A 19,938-nucleotide genomic window follows, 5' to 3' on the forward strand; every position below is an offset into this window, starting at 1 on the left:
GGCTCAAAGCCCGGTGCCCAGAAAGCCAGGTGGAGAGCCCAGTGGCTTGTCCGGTCCTGGAGCTGGGCTCTACCCACAGGTTTACTTGTCAATTTCACTGCTCTAGCTGAGCAGTGAAATTGACAACTATGACAGCCCCAGACTTTACCAGTATAAAAATCTTAAGGGGCCCACACAGTGTGATTTGCCCCAGGCCCGCACCCCTCTAGGGATGGCCATGGGGAACGCTGCTATCCACTCTGGTGGGCCACTAGTGCCCGCTCATATCTCACAAGTTCCTGTCTGTGTGAGGAGAACACCATGTGACCCCACCATCAGGCCATAGTGAGTGGCTGGTGTTGACCTTTGCTCCTATAGGGAGGAAGAGGAGGAAGAAGCAGGGGAGAAATAGCAGGGTGTTTTGTGATCTGCCACAGCCACGTAGCATTGCAGAACTCAGAACTCTCCTGCTTTACGAGAAATACAGTCATCCAGCGGTAAAGGGGAAAAAGATTATTTCTCAGAGTGGAAAATTGAGTGTTGGTGTACTTATTAAAATGTTCAGAAGTTAGGAGGTACTTGCTACTTAAAAGGTTGAGAAACATTGCCTTAGCACAAATAGTGTGAGGGTATGAACACAGTACAAATAATCATAACAGTTTAAGGATACTGTAAGGATCTGAGGGTCCTGAACCAGGCTCACGGGCTCACAGGCCACTGTCACATCCACAAACACCATCCAACAGCTCTACTAGTAACTGGAGAATTGGGAACCCTAAGACCTTATGCTCCACTAAAGGTACTGCCCACAGGGACCTGATCAATGGCGCTCTGGAGTCCCGGATTGGGCTAGGTACATTAATTAAGACAGAAAGAGACAGAGGGAGTTGTCTGTGCAACATGGTGGATCCCTGCCTGCTGCTACTACAGACCCTGATTCTGCTATCTGATCTCACCTGTTCTTGGTTCCTCTCTCATTCACGATCCCTGCCCCTGGTCTCCAACTCTGGCTCCGACAGTTGGCTCTAGCATCTAGCTTCCGACTCTGGCTCAGACCCCCTGATAGTGGCTCTGACTCCGGGCTTGATTCTCAACCCCGACTCCTGCTCCAATCACTAGGTCTGAACACCCCAGCCCCAGTTGTGACACATACAGGGTGTTCATCTCAAACAGAATTAATACATTGTAAACAGATTCCCCCAAATCATTACACCATGTAGCTGAGATAAATTACAATTTCAGTGCACTTGGCCCAAAGAATGGCCACCAGCTCTACATTTGACCTAACTCACAACAGACCTCATACTCCGTAATCTTCTACTTTTGTACAATTTATTCATTTTTGTCCTGTAAACCAAAGTAACAACACGTGTTTGCTCATTCCTCAAAGGATCTACAGCCGACATAGCTAGAGGCCTTCAATTTTCCCATAGGTCTACACAGATATCTAATTCATCCTCTTTAAATAAGGCATACTTTCACAGATATCAACACATCAACAGCATGAATACAACACCAACAGAGGGTCAAAGCATACAGTGAGGATAACCCACACCATTAATTCAGTGGCAGGCTTACATTGAAAGCTGCTGTAACAAAGACATCCAAAAAGGATTACTACTACTTTTAAGTAGTTGTCAAGGTACTTAGCAAAGCTTAAAAATAAAGGTTTTTATTTTAAATTTTAGCAAGAAAGTATCTGACAATGCAAAAGTCTATTTGTTGAACAGACTTTAAAGAATTTTTTGATTCACAGTACTACCTACCAGGGCAATTTTCATTCTGTACTACACAAGCTATTTAAGAACAGTTGATAGTTACCATATTGTATTTCAATTAGCAGATAGTGTTATTTACATCCATTTAGTGGATTGAAGTCACAATTGGAAAAAAAACAGCAACCTTTTGAAGAGTTTAAAGACCAGACGCTTTATACTTCCTTGCATTCCATAAATGGAATTCTAATTACAGTTGCTTTTCTACCTCTCACTCAAAGCTTTTCAGTTGCAGATTAGCAATTACTGAAGATGGTGCTCTGATTAGGCCACTAAAGCAGGTTGACTCAGGATAAGTGATTGCACAATGTTAATCATATCATGATTAGCAACATACACTGATACTTCAAAACAGCAGACAAATTACTCAGAATGAACAAATGAAACATGACCATTTTCTGCGACTGTTCAACTCTGCACTGATGTTAAAGGAGATGAAATAATCCAAACAGATACAATAACAATTTAACCTTTCCAGATAAAAATAAAATACATATTTATGAGTCTGTTTTTGAAGATCTGAAAAGATTTAAAACAAGATCCAGGACTCCGATAACTATGTTACATTCCTAGAACAACATTCCCCAACATTTATAGGAAACTGATTGTGATCCTAGTAGAGTAATATTTATTCCTTGTTTCTTAAAGGCAAGCTCAGGTCCTCTGAGATACAAATATCTGTTTCAAACCAAAGTGTCACTTCATTATGAGCACTAACACAAAAGAGGAAAGGTAGAAACTGCTTGTACCTAACCTCCCAAACACTTAATACAAAAGTGAAAATATGAAGTGAGCTATTGCAGCTTGTTTGCCTTTATATATTTGCGTATTGCTGGCAGTGCTGTTGCCATTAGCAGAAGTTCTTGTGTAACATTCTGAGGATATCACATCTGCATTCCTGACCAGGTCTTCAGAACATCCAAAGAAGAAACTGCCCCCATCAAGTCCAGTACAGCTTTTAAGCTTAGCCTTATGCATGGTGGAATTGGACTTTGAGAGTTCATACAGCATAGACATGTTCTATAAAACTCACAATTATGTACCACATTATAGAGCCTCAGTGCCTTGAGTTAAAGTGCCCCCAATAACTGGGGACACAACAACTTGTTTCAAGACAAAGGTCTGGTCTATTTCTGGGCAGTCCTTTAAAAAATTATAATAATTTTGATAGCTAGCTTACAAATCATAAATCTCTCCTTTGCCAGGATCATCTTCCAAAGAAAAGATGACAAGTGAGGAAAAAAATTAGGACGTAATACATTTTACCCAATTAATTCTAAATTATGGAAAAACTGCTCTCTGAAATAGCTTTGAGATTTATAGCGCACCGTTCATTCATTATGTTATGTGGCCTACGTACTTATATGAAGCCAATTAAATTTAAACATCATGTAAAAATCTCTTTATATCTTAAAGTTATGCTATGAAAAAAGCCAACAACTCAACATGAAATACATGGGGATTACTTTGTATTTTCTAATTTCCACAGAATAGTAATCATAGGCCAGCTCCTGCTTTTACTAAAATCAAAGACAAAACTCCCATTGATTTCAATGGGAGGAGGCATATGTTCCATCTCTCTCTAAAAAGAGGGCTGTTGGTTTAAAACAGGTTTGCATTAGCAAAGAAAATGGCATTATTCATACTTTCATTATGTATCAGGAAGAGTGTGCCAATACCTGAAATAATTTACAAGGAAAAGACATTTTGACTATGAAAATGCTGATAATTCACAGCTGTGTAGGTACCCTGACAACCACGCATATTGGTTGGAACCAGTTTACCTCATCATCAAATTACTAAATCCAGAGGGACCATTATGATCATCTAGCCTGACCTCCTCTATCCCAAAGAACCTCACCCAATAATTCCAGTCACATTATATCTATGTTTCATTTAAAATTTGACTGCCCTCAATCACAAAAACTAGGCAATGAAAGAGCAGAAAAATAAACTATGAATTTGAAGATGATTTCTCCTCTTTTTTTCTTTTTCAATTTATATTCTGGTTGTGCCCAAGGGCTCCCAATCAGGATTTTCTTACTTTCCTACTCATTTATAATTGAATTTAATTTAATATTAACCATAGAGCTCAGCCTAAAGAATCTAAGGATGTGCTAAGATTCAGGAGTCTGCAACTGATCTTCCAATGTCAGCAGCTCCATCAAACAATGCAGCGCTTTTTGAAGCTGATGTGGGTTTTGCAGGAAAACGTTGGTAACTCACTTAGGTAAGAGAAACTACTTAAAAAAGTTCTCATTTTGAGTTTTAAAACAGCAGTTTGAACCTGGGCAATGAGCATGGAAATCTCTCTCATAGGAAAAAAATGAGAGCACTTTAAAAAAAAAAGTTCTTGATCTTTCCAGGAAACCTCTCAAATACTCTACTGTGAGGCCTGCATAATGTCCCATGTGCTATTTAACCTATGTTAAAGGATTTAAGGTTCATAGGGTATGTCTACACCGGGATAAAAAAACTGCTGCTGGCCCGGATCAGCTGACTCAGACTTGCGGGGCTCAGGCTCCAGGGCTGAAAAATTGTTGTGTAGACTTTCTGGCTTGGCTGGAGCCCACGCTCTGGGACCCTGCGAGGGCAGAGGGTCCCAGAACTCTGGCGCCAGCCTGATCCCCAATATCTACACAGTAATTTTTCACCCTACAGCCCAAGCCCCATGAGCCCAAGTCAGCTGAGCCGGGCCAGACACAGCTTTTACCCTCGGCTAGAGAGAGAGAGACAACAGAGGGGGTCGGAGGCCAGGAAGAGACAGGGGGCAGATAGGATACTGGGGGAAATCAGGGATCCACCACGCTGGGCTGGGGGAGGGAGTCAGGGATCAGGAGAGCCATGGGTGGGGTCAAGGAGGAAAGAAGGCAGAGAATGGGAGCTGTCACCACAGAGGACCTGTGGGATGAGGAGAGCAAAGACCCAGTCCTGTCCCTTCTAAGAGGTCCATACTAAGGAGAGAGATCTGCAGGGTGGGAAGAGTCAGTGCGGAAGGGGGAACAGAGACAAAAGCTCTTTGCTTACTCGGAGAGAATGCTTAATTTATCCATGCAATTTTAAGAACATGCAAGTTCCTCACATTACAAAAGAACAATGTCATAATGGGTACATCTTCACAGGGATAAAAAACCTGCAGCTGGCCTGGGTCAGCTGACTCTGGCTTGTGGTCTCAGGCTCTGGAGCGGGCGGGGAAATCACTGTGTAGATCTTCAGCTCAGGCTGTAGCCTGAGCTCTGGGAGCCTCCATGCAGGGTCACAGAGCACAGGCTTGGGTGTCTACATAGCAATTTGTCACCCTGTAGCCCAAGCCCCACAAGCCTGAGTCAGCTGATCCGAGCTCACCACAGCAGTGCCATGGGTCTTTTATCCCTGTGTAGATGTACCCAGTGTGCCTTGGCAAATAGTATTTATACTGGTTGTCAATCCAAATCTTCCAAAAAACATACCAGCATGCACTGATTATGATTGATCAAGATACCAAAAGCATGTGTGTGTTGCTTATTTCATGAGGTCATGAGACCAGTGAAGTGTTTCTCAGCAGACTGTCAATGAGAATTTTTCTTACAGCTGCACAAGCATTCAGTTTCTGGTCCCAAGTGGCAATCATCCTATTCTATTCACAGAGCTCCTGTGTCTCTAGAGTTCAGCATACAAGGTTATGGATGTTATGATTCACTGCAGATGTCTGTTACACTGCAGTGAATCTAAAGCTGGTGTGTACATTGTGTTTGTATGTTCAACATTTCAGAAACCTGTAACTTTGTATATTCTCATGAGATATTTCTCTCACTTAACGACAGCTTAGCATTAAGGTTAAAATCATAGGGCCAGATTTTAAGATGGTGTAAATCAGCAGAGCGCCACTGTGATCAATAACATTGTGTAGCTTTACATGATTGGAGAATCTGGCTCATAATTCTGCAAGGCTCTGCAAGCTATTGATACAAATAGAACTTTGAGGGATTTGAGGTATTAAAAAAACGTTGACAACGTAACATGATGCCTCTCAAGACTCTGCACTACAGCAGCGGTGCGCAAACTGGGGCAGTGCAAGTGGTGCTCTAGGTTGCGAGGGGGCGCAAAGAAACTGTAGAGTAGGTATTGCAGGGTGAGACGTGAGCAGAATTTAAAAAAATAGTCCTGTCATACTGCAAACAACGTGAACGCCCCAGACAGCAGTGCCACTCTCCAGTTGCCCAGTTCTGAAGGCAACGCCACCACCAGCAGCAGTGCAGAAGTAGTGGGGGAGGAGGGGTGACAAATTCCATGAATGATGGGTGGGGTGTGACTGGAATAGTTTGTGCATCACTGCCCCCCTGGAGAGCAGAACAGATGACATAATATATTGCAGTGGCATTGTCAATAAGTATTTGACTCACCGAGTCCCTGATACACTGCCGAAAAGCATGATATCCATTGTAGATGGCCTGAACTCCAGCAAGTTGAGATGGAGTGAGGCCTCCTGCTCTGACCACAGTCCCTGTACTTTCAGCGACCCCAACGGTCCCAATTTATCAGGGAGGCATCAGTAACAACTGACTTGGTTGGCAAGAGCTAGACAAAGGGAACACTTTGGCAAACATTCTGTGGCTACATCCACCACTGCAAGGAGTCTAGGACCAGTGGAGGGGAGACAAACCAGTGTGTCTAGAGAATGAAAAGTGGAATGGTAGATCATCCTGAGCCACATTTGAAGGGAGAAAAGGTGCAACCTTGTAAACTGGACCACTTGTGTGCAAGCGGACATGTGGCCCAAAAGTCTCAGACATATCCAAACTCTTGTGGAAGGCTGAGATTGCAGACTGAGACAAAGAGGATGAATTGTCTGAAAACGGTTATTTGGCAGAAACTCTCTCGGCATTATGGAATCCAACAGGGTGCGATGAACTTGATTTTCTGAGTGGGAGCCAACACTGACTTTCTGGTATTTAGGATGAGACCCAGATGGTCGAGCAAGCGCAGTGTGGTGCTGATGTAAGCGAGAACTTCCTCTTTGGATCTGCCCCTCAGTGACCAGTCTTTGAGATACAGGAAGATGTGAATTCTCTTCCTCCTGAGATATGCTGTAACAACAACCATGCATTTGGTAAAAATTCCAGGGAGGGGGTGGGAACGGAAGGCAGAAGAGAGGCCAAATGGCTCAAGTCAGTCTAAGGGGCTGTAGCTGACACAGCCTTGGCAAAGTCCTGAGCCAAAGGAGAGGTCAGGACCAAAAGGTCTATAGCTGCCTGGTACGCTGCTGACATGGAAACAGTCGGTACCAGCATCTCCCTCATTGGCACCAGATTCAACAGATGCACAGAGACCAGAACCAGGGTTTCTAACATCCCTACTAAGTACCAGGGAAGGGTTAGAGATACCCACGCCATCCTGCACACCAGCACCAGCTCTGTGCAGGTCCATGTTTTTCCTGGGGAAGGCGAAAGAGTCACCCCGAGACCTGGAGTGGTTTTAGTTGGTCTTATTGGACCTTCCCCTCAGTGCAGTCAATTGGGAACGGTTCCTCTGTTTCTTGGAGAGGTTCCTGCTTTGGAACATGAAGTAGCAGTACCTTCCGAGCCCGAGGGCGATCTCTGACCTGATAAGTGCCTCAGTACTGAATCAGGCCGCGTGGCCTGTTTGAGCAGGTGCTGCTTCAGGTAAAGATCTTGAGCCACTTGAGTCCGTTTCTTAAACAATCTGTAGATCGTGCAACACTCCTTGACGTGGGGCTCACCAAGACAGAGCAAGCACTGCGAGTGGGGATCACTACCCCAGACGAAGAACAATATTTAAACCCCCATAAGGCCACCACTGAGCGAAACATACTACTACAACTGACACTACTCTAACACTAAAGGTAGTGCTAACTATATACAATAAGAGAAAAAACTAAACTAACTGAGAGGTTGTGAGATTGAGATTACAGAGCTCCAACTCCAGCCACAGGCAGTAAGAAGGAACTAAGGGAGGGTCCAGGCAGCACCTCCTCATGTAGTCAAGGGGGCTATGGCCACGAGGCATGAGCACTGCCCCTGTACGGGTACTTGTGACGGGGTGTATCAGGCCATCTGAGGCCTCCTGTTGGAGACCTCACGGTCCTGACACACCCCATCTCAGAAAAGGACAGTGGAGACTCCAAGCTGTCTAGAGTGGCTGTGGGACACAGCCAATCAGAAAGGGACTGCAGGGAGCAGCCAATCAGGGCCCAGCAGGCTAGTATAAGAAGAGCTGCAGGGCCAGAGTAAGATCAGCTCCTTGCTGGAGCTAAAGGAGTGTGGACGATGTGCCTGGCTGGCTGGGGGAGCTACAGGACCTTGGATAGAGCAGTGCTGGCAGAAGCCTGGGGGAATGAGGAACCCTGGGCTGGTTGCTGGGACTCCATCAGGACAAAGTCCTGAGGTATGGGTGAAGAAGAATAATAGTGGGGAGACCCAGGCCCACCCACTACTCCGGGTTCCTCCCATCCCTCCTTATCCACTGGAGGAAGTGGCCCAGACTTTGAGGCACCCCAGAAGAGGAACTGAACTCTTTAGTGGCCCAGTAGGAGAACTGGGGCCTGAAAGACCCAGAGAGCGCAAGAACTTTGCCTCCAAGAGGGATGACATGGAGTATAGCTTGATACTAGGGCGGTGATCATTGATAGGTCCTTATTTAGTCCTGTAGTCTAAGCCCAAGAAGAGCTACAGGGAAAGAAAGTGCAGACGTGCACACACTCGACCAGGGGCACTCGTGAGAGGTGAGCACATCTCATTACAGTACTGCGAGGCAAATTTCTCCGACTCTCAGTGGGAATGCACACACCTAAGTGGAATACACAGCTGCATCCTCTCAAAGAACTGTTTTTCAGCATTCCTCCTCTTGGTACTCTTTCCTTGCAGTTGAGAGTTAGATGTTTTTACTGCTAGTTCCTAGATTTGACTTCCGAATGGTCTGGAGGCAGGGCATTCACAATGAGGACCCTCAACTCTAGAATTTGTTTCCTCTATTGGTCCAGCAGAGCAGATATTTATTGAAGAACAGACACATTACAAGGTCTTTCTATTCACTTAGGATAAAGTTTACCCCAGTGCACTGGGCACATCCAATGTCCCACGCATTACTTAAGCTCCACTGTGAATTTCACCTTCAGGCTCATGCCCAAGAAAGTGGATTGATCTGTCTTTCTTCTTTGGCTTGGAGTTTTCCTTTAATCAAATGTCTATCAAATGTAGTTACATTTTTACGTGTGATTGCAAGATAAATATGTAGAAATTTTGGTAAATGAATTTCAATATATTGAAAAATAAGTAAGTAAATGCTCTTGGGCTGTCAAAAGCTACAAACAGAAGCACGCTGTAAGATGATGTAGCTTGCAAATCCAGATCGCAACCTCTCAGTAAGGACAAGGTATTGCTCTTCGAAGACTTTTCTGTATTCATGCTGGCACTAATGGTAGTAAGAGTATTTGTGTTCCTAATAGGGGAGAGCAAAATTCTATTCTGGAAGCTGACATGTTGTGCACTTTGTTGTTATATCTTTAATCACGCTCAAATGCACTGCACATGGATCCTTTTGAAGTGGAAGTCTGAGGTAAGCATGAACCTTTGTAGAGAACTGAGTCATTTAGACAGGTTTCAGTGCACTTTGTTTCTTTCTGAACGGGTTGCTCACAGCACTGGCAACATATTGAATCAGACCTTGAGCTGTCAAGTTTCAAACATCACTTGACACACTGAGCACACACTGCCAGGCAATCAAGATTGTCACTCCTCTCAATATCTTTCATCTGCCACTTTCAACAGGTACTGAGATTGTCAGAGAGCAGAAGCATCACAACCAGTGCAGGCTAAAGTCAAATTTCCATTCTGTGCCTAAGTATTTTGTAGCACCAAGGCCTTGCATTGTAATTACCATGCAATGAGAGCAACTTAGGGAAATGCTTTCTGTAGCCATTTTAAAAATTGCGATCACCAGTGTCTCTCAATGTTCAGCTACATCCTTAAGTTTATCCTTAAATTTCATAATATGCAGTTGTTGCTAAATTAAATGGCTGTCTTTGATTAATAAATATGTTGTCACATAAGTTGTTTTGAATCTAAGCACTAGATCAATTCAATTTTTAATTTAATTTAAAAATCTTAAATGGAAAAGGAAAATTCTTTTCCAAGAAGTACTCAATGGTAATTAATTTAGCTTTGACAATTATGTTTAAAACCTGGTTATGCATTTTTATTAAAATTAGAAAAAGATCCTTATATATTTATATTTGCAAATAAATTCTAAACTAAACACCATCACCCCCTCCCCTTCCCGCCCCCACACACATACACATCAAGGCATTTTGTAAGAAAAAAATAAAAACATTTCCATATTCCAAAAAAAGAAAAAAAATGTAAGACTAATGCCAAAAACTTATTTACCTATCACATAACTCACAAAATAAAAACAAGGAAGAGAATACTTAAGCATATCAAATATTACACTCAAACTATTCTTGTTAAGCATAAATAAATGTATCATGCAACTATAATCTTAACTCTGATCCATAGAGAGCTATGTATTTTTTGTTCCTTATTTCAGCAGTTGAGTACAATTTTTTTTTAAAGGGACACTGCCAAGTGATAAATATTATCTGTTAATAGAATTGTCAAATCAAAATGGAATTTGTTTGCAAGTTACTCATAACTGCTGTTTCTTAAAAAAATGTTAATTATTTATAGTAAACTTATGCATGTATGTGACCCACCTTTGCGGCTCATTATTTTGTACAGGGAGGGAATGTCAATTTGGAGTCCAAATCCACTTTCCTCCACCACTGTAACACCGTAGGAGAGCTGAAGGGCTGACACAATACATCTTTTGGGAGGAGCAAACCTCAGCATGGGTTGAGGGTAGTGAAAGAGTAAAATCATGAAGCTTAAGGTTGGACTCTTACTACAGCGCAAGTTCTGACATCTGTATTCTGTACTAGACCTGCACCCATCCCTCACACTCCACAGGTACTTACAAGGCAGTGATATAGTGATTTTGCCAGCTAGTATTTCACCTGCATAACCGAACCAAACCCATGCCCTGCACATATTGAGCTCTTCAGAACAGTTGCAAGCCCACTACTTGCCTTCTACAAAGAGCCCTCAAATGCCCTCTAAAGAGTTGAAATAGAGAAGTGGTGACCATAAAGTAACTTAACCTGACGTTACTGCAGTGGCCAACAATCTACAAAGCAATGAAGGTTTTAGCTTACATAAAAACCATGTAAAGACTGTTATATATACACATATAGATATATAAATGTCCTACAGGAATCTCACTAACAGGCAAGAGTGAAACTTATCCAAAGGGTGGAGGGCCCGCACAAAGCCCACTTAACCACTTAAGCTCTCTATTAGCCCTATGTATGGGAGGTTCACAGACAGAGAAGCTGCCAGGGGCATGGAGGATATGCTTACACTGCATGCTAAGCCTGGGTTCTGATTCAGGTTTGAGCCCAAGCCCTGCTTCCATTTACTCATAAAGCAGTCTGACTCAGGTCAGCAAGCACTCAGGACTAGGATCTAGAAGCCCTCATTTTGCAATGTGGACACAATGCAAGCCAGAAGAACTGTGTAGTGCAGAATGGATGCGTTAGCACAGCTGTGAGACCCAGGGCCAGGAACTGTAAGACCAGGTTTACAATGCAGTGTGGATGCTTAAGCATGGGCTTGGAAACACCAGGTCCACCAGTTCTGATCCCACAGCACTGGGTTAACACTGCAATTTAGACATATCCAGAGAAGGACTCAATTTTGCTGCACTTGCATAGCCCAAAAGCATCCCTGAATGGAAATGTGGAGATGCACACTATTCCAGGCCACTATTCCAGGCATATAGATTGGTATAATGCTGGCAGATAGCCAACAGATCAGGTCCTTCACCTGAAGGAACAAAGGAACAAAGCACACTGAGTTCTGTAAAGGGTCTTGGCCAGAGAGCCTGGTCAACCATGCTGGAAAAGAAATATAGTGAGAAACACTTCTTTGAACAAGAGACTTTAGTTTGTTAAATCAGGTTTTAGTCTTAAAAGTGTATTTTTACTTTTGTTTGCTTGTAACCCTTTCTAGCTTTATTCCTTATAATTGGTATCACAAACTTTTTTGTTCAATAAACGTGTTTTACTTTTACTAGAAACCAATTTAGTGCTTTGATTCAAATAGAGTGTTTGTTAGCCTCAGTTAAGGTAATAAGCTGCCGGGTGCTGTCTCTTTAAGGGAACAACTTCAGCAAGAGGTCTGGGCACTACAGGGCAGACAGTCTTGGGGAAATTCAGGACTGGGGAGGGGTTGGGAGGTCACCATGCAAAAAGTAATTGGATGGTGGAAACCAGGGTGTGACCTGTATGCTTGTCTGCTCGCTGTTGGTGTCACAACAGCACAGCATTTAAGGCCCCAAAGTTGCAGGGCATGTGGTGATACAACCCCTTACTGGTCTGGTCACAATAGGTAAACAAACTTTTCTACAAAATAGTATGTGATCACTACAGTTTCATCTCTTTTTAGAAGCATGATTAGCAACTAAGTGCTTCTTCCCCAGCTTGTATAGAGTTATGTTTAGTGCCATCCTATCAAGTAGCTAAGTGACAGAAGAAATTATCCTAGGAGCACATATGGAAGAATATTTGAAAGGAAATGTTTGATTGCCCTGCTAGTACCACTTACCGTTTTACTGTGGTTGATGTGTGATTCAGAGGTTCTCTGAATTTCCTTTCTGGCAGCTTTCTGAAGATCAGAGGCTTGTTGGATGTATGTTAATCCTGCCAGAATCTCATCTTCCAAAAGTGTCACATCATCGTAAGAAACAGGCCATCCCAGATTTTCCAGGGCCTGTAGCAAAGCTTCCTTGTGTTCCATATAAGGGACTGGTTCCTCCTGCTCAAACCTTTTAAAAAAAAAAATTACCATAGTTCACAAGTACACAGAGTGATGTTTTTAATCTTCAAGACACTTTACAAACATTAAATAATTAAACAGCACACTGCCCTGTGAAGTAAATAGGTGCTAACTTCACTGCTCTTAGGGCTGTTCTACATATACTTTTTGTACCATTCTAACTATATCAGTTTAAAAATCGATCTAGTTAAAGTTCTACAAACCACCCCAATGTGGATGCAGTGTAAAAGTGCTTATAATCAGGATAGCTTATTCCTTCACAAACCAATCCTTGGAGTGCTACTCATTGGCTAAGTAGAGAAGGGTTTATGCTGATGCCAAATATGATGATGTCCCCGCCTTCCCAAATCCTTGCCACTCTATACTGAGCATAGATTAACACTGTTAAGGGAAAGTGCATGTTCTCTTTTACAAAAGTGAACAGCAAGAGGGAGAAGGAATCTTCTCACTTTGTAACTCAGTGGGTGGCAAACCAAAACCTGAGGCTTACACGTTACCTTGTGTCACATATACAATTTTTACCAGTAAGATGTAGACAGGAAATATTTGACAAGAGCAATCATAAAAGTGTGTTAAATATTTATGATCTGATTCTTAAAGGTTCTGAGCACCCACAGCTCCCATTCCATTAATGGATATTTTAAAAATTAAATCATTGAGACAGAAAAGGAAGATGGTGAAAACTTACTTGTCTTTTTCCTCTTGAGATAGTGCTCTCCAAATAATTAGATTTAGGCGCCTATTAAATAAAAAAAAACAATGTCTGATGGAATATGGTCAGTGTGTGGATAATTACCATAATAATGAATAAACCAGCACATACAGTTCTAAAGATATCTACCATGATTTGTATTGACAGCACAAACTATCCTTATGATTCAGCCATGAATTTATCATCTGCAAAAGGAGATAGGAAAACAGCATCTTCCATCTAGTGGCAACATGATTATTTCAGGGTCACAAAGATTAGTGGCAATCACTACTGTTTTCTGCAGGAATTTCAATAGAGAGTTCAGTCCAGCACCCAGTAATCTAAACTAAACAATAGCACTGATTTAATGTCACCCAACAGCTACTCCCTACAAGTTAGCAACTTCAGCATGAAGGCACTTGAGAAGCAATGTTAATGATTTTTCCCACTTAAAAATCAAATGCAATCGCACCATTTACATTTTTTACTTCATTGCACTCTGCCCACTAAGGATAGCTGTGCTGAAAACTGAATTGCACTCAAGTTCTGTCATTTTAAAAACACTATAAGGTTTTTTGTCTTTGTTACAGGTTTTTGTCTTTGTTTTTTAGGCATAGATTACAAGTTTCTATTAGCCAGTTTAAGTTAACAGTTTTATCCCTAAATGTCGACATCCACACAATTAAGCCATCACATAACTCTCTCTCTCTCATTTCACAATGCAGAAGCAAATCTCTGGGGATTCTAGTAGACATCATATAGAAAAGTGAACGCAGCTATTGTTTTTAAATGTCTTAGTTGGCATCAATTCATTCTAAAGAAGACTCAGACCTTTTCAAACACTTGTCTTTTTCCAACCTTTGCTTTTAAGTGCAACAGTAAATTCACCAAACAAACAAACAAAAAACAACCTACACAAAATTAGATTCTGAATATTGGTTTCTCACTGATTCAGTTCATCTGCTAAGGGAAACAAGAATCCGTTCCTTCAGAATATAAATTATTAGTACATTCATAATCTGCATTCTTGGCATGCTCAACTGTCTACTTCACACTTTTAAATGCTGCACATTCATAACTAGCTTGTTTGTAAATGTCTGTGACTATTCAAAATCACACATGCTTTGTAGATCCTAGCTTTTTTCTCCTTCACTGAAGGATATTTATCTGCCAGAACATGAAATTACTGCCATCATCACTTTCTTCCCTCTTAATTTTACGCTAATGGTCAATCTAATGTGTGTAAGATTATTGTCATGGTTTCTTCTATTCTTCAAACCAGCACATACTAATTTATAGATGTCAAAATAAATTTGCTACTATTCACAAAGCTGAACCCTGGCAAACCTTGCAGATTCAATTATCAGAACTGTAATTCTGTATTCATAGCACAAAAGACATGGTTAAACTGGTGTTTCAGCTGGAAATGTGAAGTTATAATTTGTCATTTACATCCTCTACAGGTTGAAACATGGCATCCAGATATTTAGGCAAGAAATCATTTCACCTTTTGTACGTAACCCTACCCCCATCCTAAATGACATTTGCTGAAACTGTTAAAATCTTCATTGCAGCCTTGCAACAGCAATGCTATAGTTCAGTTATACCAGTGTTTCTATTTTATACATTTAGTTTCAAGGATTTATAGTTTGGGATTTTAAAAAACAGCTTTTACTAAAAATTGGTACATAAATGCCTTCTCCACAGTGAATTCCATGGTGGAAAATTCCAAAAACAGTTTTCTTTTGTCTCGAACTGAGAAGAAACAATATTTTTGGTTTTGAATAGTTTTAGACCCACATCTAAAGGAAAAACAGCTAAAACATTCATTTTGAAATTTTCATTAGTATTAATGCTCAACAACTGGTGCCTTCAAGCACTTCTGTTGTTTACACATTTGTAAAAATACTGGGCCCAATCCTACAAGCCTTTATTGATGCTAGTAACCCTGAATCACTTTAGTCAATGGGACTAGTTGCATCAGTAAGGACCACTCATGTCAGTAAGTTTCGTAGAGACCAGGCCCAGTACTTTAAGTCAGTCCTGTGTTCAAGCTCTTCAGTAAAACACTCATGACATTTTTCTCCCCCTTACAATTCCACTCAAGCCAACGAGGATTATTTTTCAACAACATTCCACACAGTGAACAAGATGGAAATAGTTATCAAAATATCACCATTAAAATCAATGACAAAATTCACATTGACTTCAATGAGCATTGGATCAGGCCACATAGATCTATTAAAATTCAACCAAACAAATGCAAAATAAAAGCAAATATATCTTCTTTGATTTCCACAAATATTATACCAGACAAACATTTCCAAATCATTTCATTTCATTTCATGACCATGAAAGACAGGGCAGGTCTACACTACAAATTTACATCAGTGCAGATGTGCTGTTGTAATGTGTCTGGTGAAGATGCTCTAACTGACAGGAGAGAGGCGGTAGCTATGTCAGCAAGAGAAGCTCTCCTGCCAACATAGCGCTGTCTACACAAGGGATTACGGTCGGTATAACTATGTCAATCAGGGGTGTAGATTTTTCACACCCCTGAGCGATGTAGTTATACCAATGTAAGTATGTAGTGTAGACCAACCCACGGTCTTGGCAATAAAATTTGGGAATGGAAAAAAGATTTGTTTGTTGTTTCACAATGGATATTGAGATCTGTGAAGGAGAGTAAAAATTGGGAAGCCAGCACAGCAATTAGTCAAGAAAGGAAAACAGTTGTCATAAATTTATTAGTCATTAAATCTATAAATATTATTAGAATAAAATTTGACTAGGCATATAGTTTATTAAAGTGTTTTTTTCCTTAAAACCCTGTTAAGATGACTAATCATCAAATAATTTTCAAAAACCACAAACTTAAAAGCCAGGAAATAAATAGTTAAGATTTATAATACCCTTTCAATGTTTACTTCCCATCTGATCTCGCAAACATTTAATAAGCACAGCACAATTCTTCTGGAAAAAACGTAAAAATAAGGGCCAATATCTTATAACACAGGTGCCAAAAGTTATACTACTAAACACATAATTAGGGGACTAAATAAGTGGTTTGATTTTTCAAAAGTGCCAAGCAGCCAACAGCAAAACTCAGGACAATTATTTAGGCATCTAAATACAGATTTAGGAGCTTAATGTTAGGCAACTGTTGTTTATTGCCTTGGCTATATTTGTATTATGTTTCTATTTCAGAAAGGGTTTTTTTTACATTTAACATTTTGAGAATACAGTTGGATTAAAAATGAATTTTTGTTACGTAAAAAGAATGTGTGTATTATGCATGCAGTGTAATATTTATCATGTCCCTTACTGCCCGTTCACTTTTAATGCCACAGTTTAGAAGAGAAGGAAACATTTCTCTAGTAGGATACATTTTAGACAAAGATGGTTGTTTGAAAATGTTCAAATGTACAGAATGTTAGAATAAATCTTTGAGGAGATGGATTAGTGAGCAGATTACAGGAGAGGCAGTCAGAGATGTACAATTAACCCAGTTCATCATATGAAAAAACGGAATTAGTCTGTCAGCATAGAGAAAATCTGAAGAGCAGACTTGCCTTTCATAGGATTTAATTGCCCGTTTCAACTTCTCTTTATAGGCATCAAGATTCACTGCCTGAGGATTAATTAGTGTGATCCGCTTCTTGTCATTGCTAACGTGGGCCAGGGGTAACACCTACAACACAAAAAAAGGGCAAGGATTTCATTTATCGTGTTATTCTTTATCTACTGGAATACCCCAACCTTACGTACAAAAGGCAAGTTTCAAAGGACTGCATAAAGAAAAAGCCAAGCACTTGTTTGAGTGATCAAGTGTTTGGAGACCACAAGATTGATACCGATCAAAAGTAAGGAGGTTGAAACATAACGTTTGTTTCTCAATTAAAACACCATTTTCTTGCACTACACGTACACAAATCTTATGAACTAACTAGTGTGACCTCCTTTAAATAAATGTTGGAACCCTGCAAATGAATTCTTATGAGGGAAGGGAAATGAAGCTAGCTAAATCTCTATTTAAATTCTAAATAGAATGAGCTGATTTCTCTCCAGTCTTACTCTAATAGCTAAAGGGTAGAACGGAAAAGATTCAAACAGGATCTACAACATGATCATATTATATATTGTATTGTTTTAATATATCATTGTATTATACTTCTGTATACAACACCAGTTTATTGGCATCTATTTCTACACATAACATGCAAATAGGGAATTTACTTATTTAAACATTTAAAATGTCATATCTTATACTCTAGGAGGTAGATTTCCAAGGTATTTAGGTTCCTAAAGGCGCAGATAGGTACCTACTGTGATTGCAAAAGATCGAAGTAGATTAGGTGCTTAACTCCCATTGAAACTAACGTCATTGATTTCAATGGGAACGAGGCTCCTAACCTGCAAAGGCACTTTTGAAAATTGCGCAAGGCATCTATATACATTTTTAGGTATCTTTGAGTATCTGTCTCTGAGAGTGTATTACAGGATCTATATAAGCACACTTCATTACAAAAATATCACAGGGATCTTAAAGAGGATAATGAGACCTCCCACAACTTCCCAATCCACAAACATTATCCAACCCAATTTCCCACAACCCTCCAAACAACTGAACTATGCAAGGGTAATTCTGGAAAAACTGATACCATCACTCCAGTACACAGTACCACGAGGAAACATGAAACATGGGATACAGGAGGAAGGTACTACTGTATTAAATAAATGTACCAACATAGATTCTGCAAAACTGTATTTTGACTCAAATGGTGCCATTAAAGAGCTTTCCCAGTGTCTGGCTGAGTTTGGAACATGGATGACAGAGAGCTGGCTGAAGTTCAATTCTGATCAAACTGAAGTAATGTTGATGGGATACAGAAAACAGTCAGAAGATGCAATACAAAAAATGCCTCTAACTGAAAATATGTCTCTGCCATGTATTACTTGTGTCTATATCATGGGAGCCTGGTTGGATTCCCAGTTATTACTAGATGACTATCTTTCAGCAGAAGTCAGAATGGCTTTTTCTCCATCTGCAGCTGGCTGCAAGGTTGCCACCTTTTCTCTCTGAGAACGACCTCTTAACTAAGGCCATGTCTACGCTACCATTTATGTTGGCAAAACTTATGTTGCTCAGAGATGTGAATATTTCACCCCCACTGGGCAACATTACCACTTATGCTGGAGTAATTTGCGTGCACTCATTGAGGGTGGTTTAATTATGCTGATAGGAGAGCTCTCTCCCGTCAGCATAGAGCGGCTACATGAGAGATCTGACAGAAGTGCAGCTGCATCAGTCCAGCTGTACTGCTGTAAGCTCTCTAGTGTAGACACAGCCGGAGATTTATACATTTGTGTCACCTCACTAACAGATTACAGTAAAGCACTTCACAATGGACCACACCTTAAATTCACTCAGCGGTTAAAGCTAGTGAGAAATGTGTCAGCTCAGTTGTTCGTAAGTGGAGTATTTTGTTCAAACAGATGAGATCAGTCTTTGCTCAGGGGGAGATACTCAAAGAGCACAGCCTGCCTCGGGATTTCCAGGTGGAGTTCAAGCCCTAAATAGTCTGGGGCCTACTTGAGACATCACCTCTTTTCCAAACCTGTACTGCCATAGTTGAGCAAGCTGGGGTCCCCTTCATACAAAAGATTGTAAGAGGCTCACAGGATTTTCTCCATGGAGGCTCCCTTTCTGATGGAATGTGTCTCCCAACCCCGACCCTTAATCCGGACAGTACCATACAATACATTAAAATTAAATATAATTTCTAAAAGAATGGGTATAATAATCTGAGCGGTACTTGAAGGACAGACAAAATACACACATTATTATGGCATTAAACTTATTAAAGACACCACACTCTGCAAAGCAGATACATAAAGCAATCTACAGAGAAGTATTCCTCCAGAACTACTAGACAGGGACTGTATATTATGCTAAACACTCAAAACACTTTTTATTCTGAATATGAAACTGATGGGTTGTGTAATGAATTAATCTCTTTGAAATAACTCAGGTGAAATTGCCAGGCCACACACAAATGAAAGAGCATGACAGCATGATGTTACTGAAGAGTTGCCATGGTAACCTTTTTGCTTGCTTCTTTATTTCCAAAATGACAGAGTTGATGTTAGTGAATCAATATTTGTAGAGGGTGAAAATAAAAAAAAAATGTCATCCTAAAAGAAAGCCAAGGAGCATTCTAACCCAACAAAACCAAGATCTGAGGAGAAAGAATACCAACAATTGCATAAACATTTATGATTCTGAATTGGGTCTTTCAAAGTATAGGAGCAATCAAGAGTCTAAATGCAATCTGATAATTCCTGCTCAAGCTTTATAATTAAAGTCACACCCTAGTCTCAGCTTTTCCCTTATGTGTTGACATGGATTCCAAAGGAGAACGGATTTCAGAGCTGATAAATTAATTCTGTTGACTCCACTTATTTGTAGACCCATTTCCTTTCTTTTCCTTTACATACGGCATATACATGACCTGGAAGAATGCAGGCTCCAGCACTTCAGGACATAACCTAACATTGAGCTATGCATTAGATGTCTTTATGAAATCAATGGGGAAGTTCTCTG

The 19,938-nt window shown here is 40.7% G+C and overlaps 1 protein-coding gene across 1 annotated transcript in view; it reads right to left on the reverse strand.

Moving 5' to 3' along the window:
- Positions 1–19,938, reverse strand: part of VWA3B (von Willebrand factor A domain containing 3B) — a 105,813-nt gene that overhangs the window by 26,465 nt on the left and 59,410 nt on the right. The window contains exons 21-23 of the mRNA XM_067559936.1: positions 16,907–17,025; positions 13,332–13,382; positions 12,413–12,632 (exon numbers count right to left, since the gene is read on the reverse strand). Of these exons, the coding sequence (XP_067416037.1) occupies positions 12,413–12,632; positions 13,332–13,382; positions 16,907–17,025 (390 nt within the window). The remainder of the gene's footprint in view (positions 1–12,412; positions 12,633–13,331; positions 13,383–16,906; positions 17,026–19,938) is intronic.

This window comes from Emydura macquarii, unplaced genomic scaffold (assembly GCF_026122565.2).
Source record: "Emydura macquarii macquarii isolate MOO-44397 ecotype Brisbane River unplaced genomic scaffold, CSIRO-AGI_Emac_v2 contig_2207, whole genome shotgun sequence".
Classification (NCBI taxonomy): domain Eukaryota; kingdom Metazoa; phylum Chordata; order Testudines; family Chelidae; genus Emydura; species Emydura macquarii.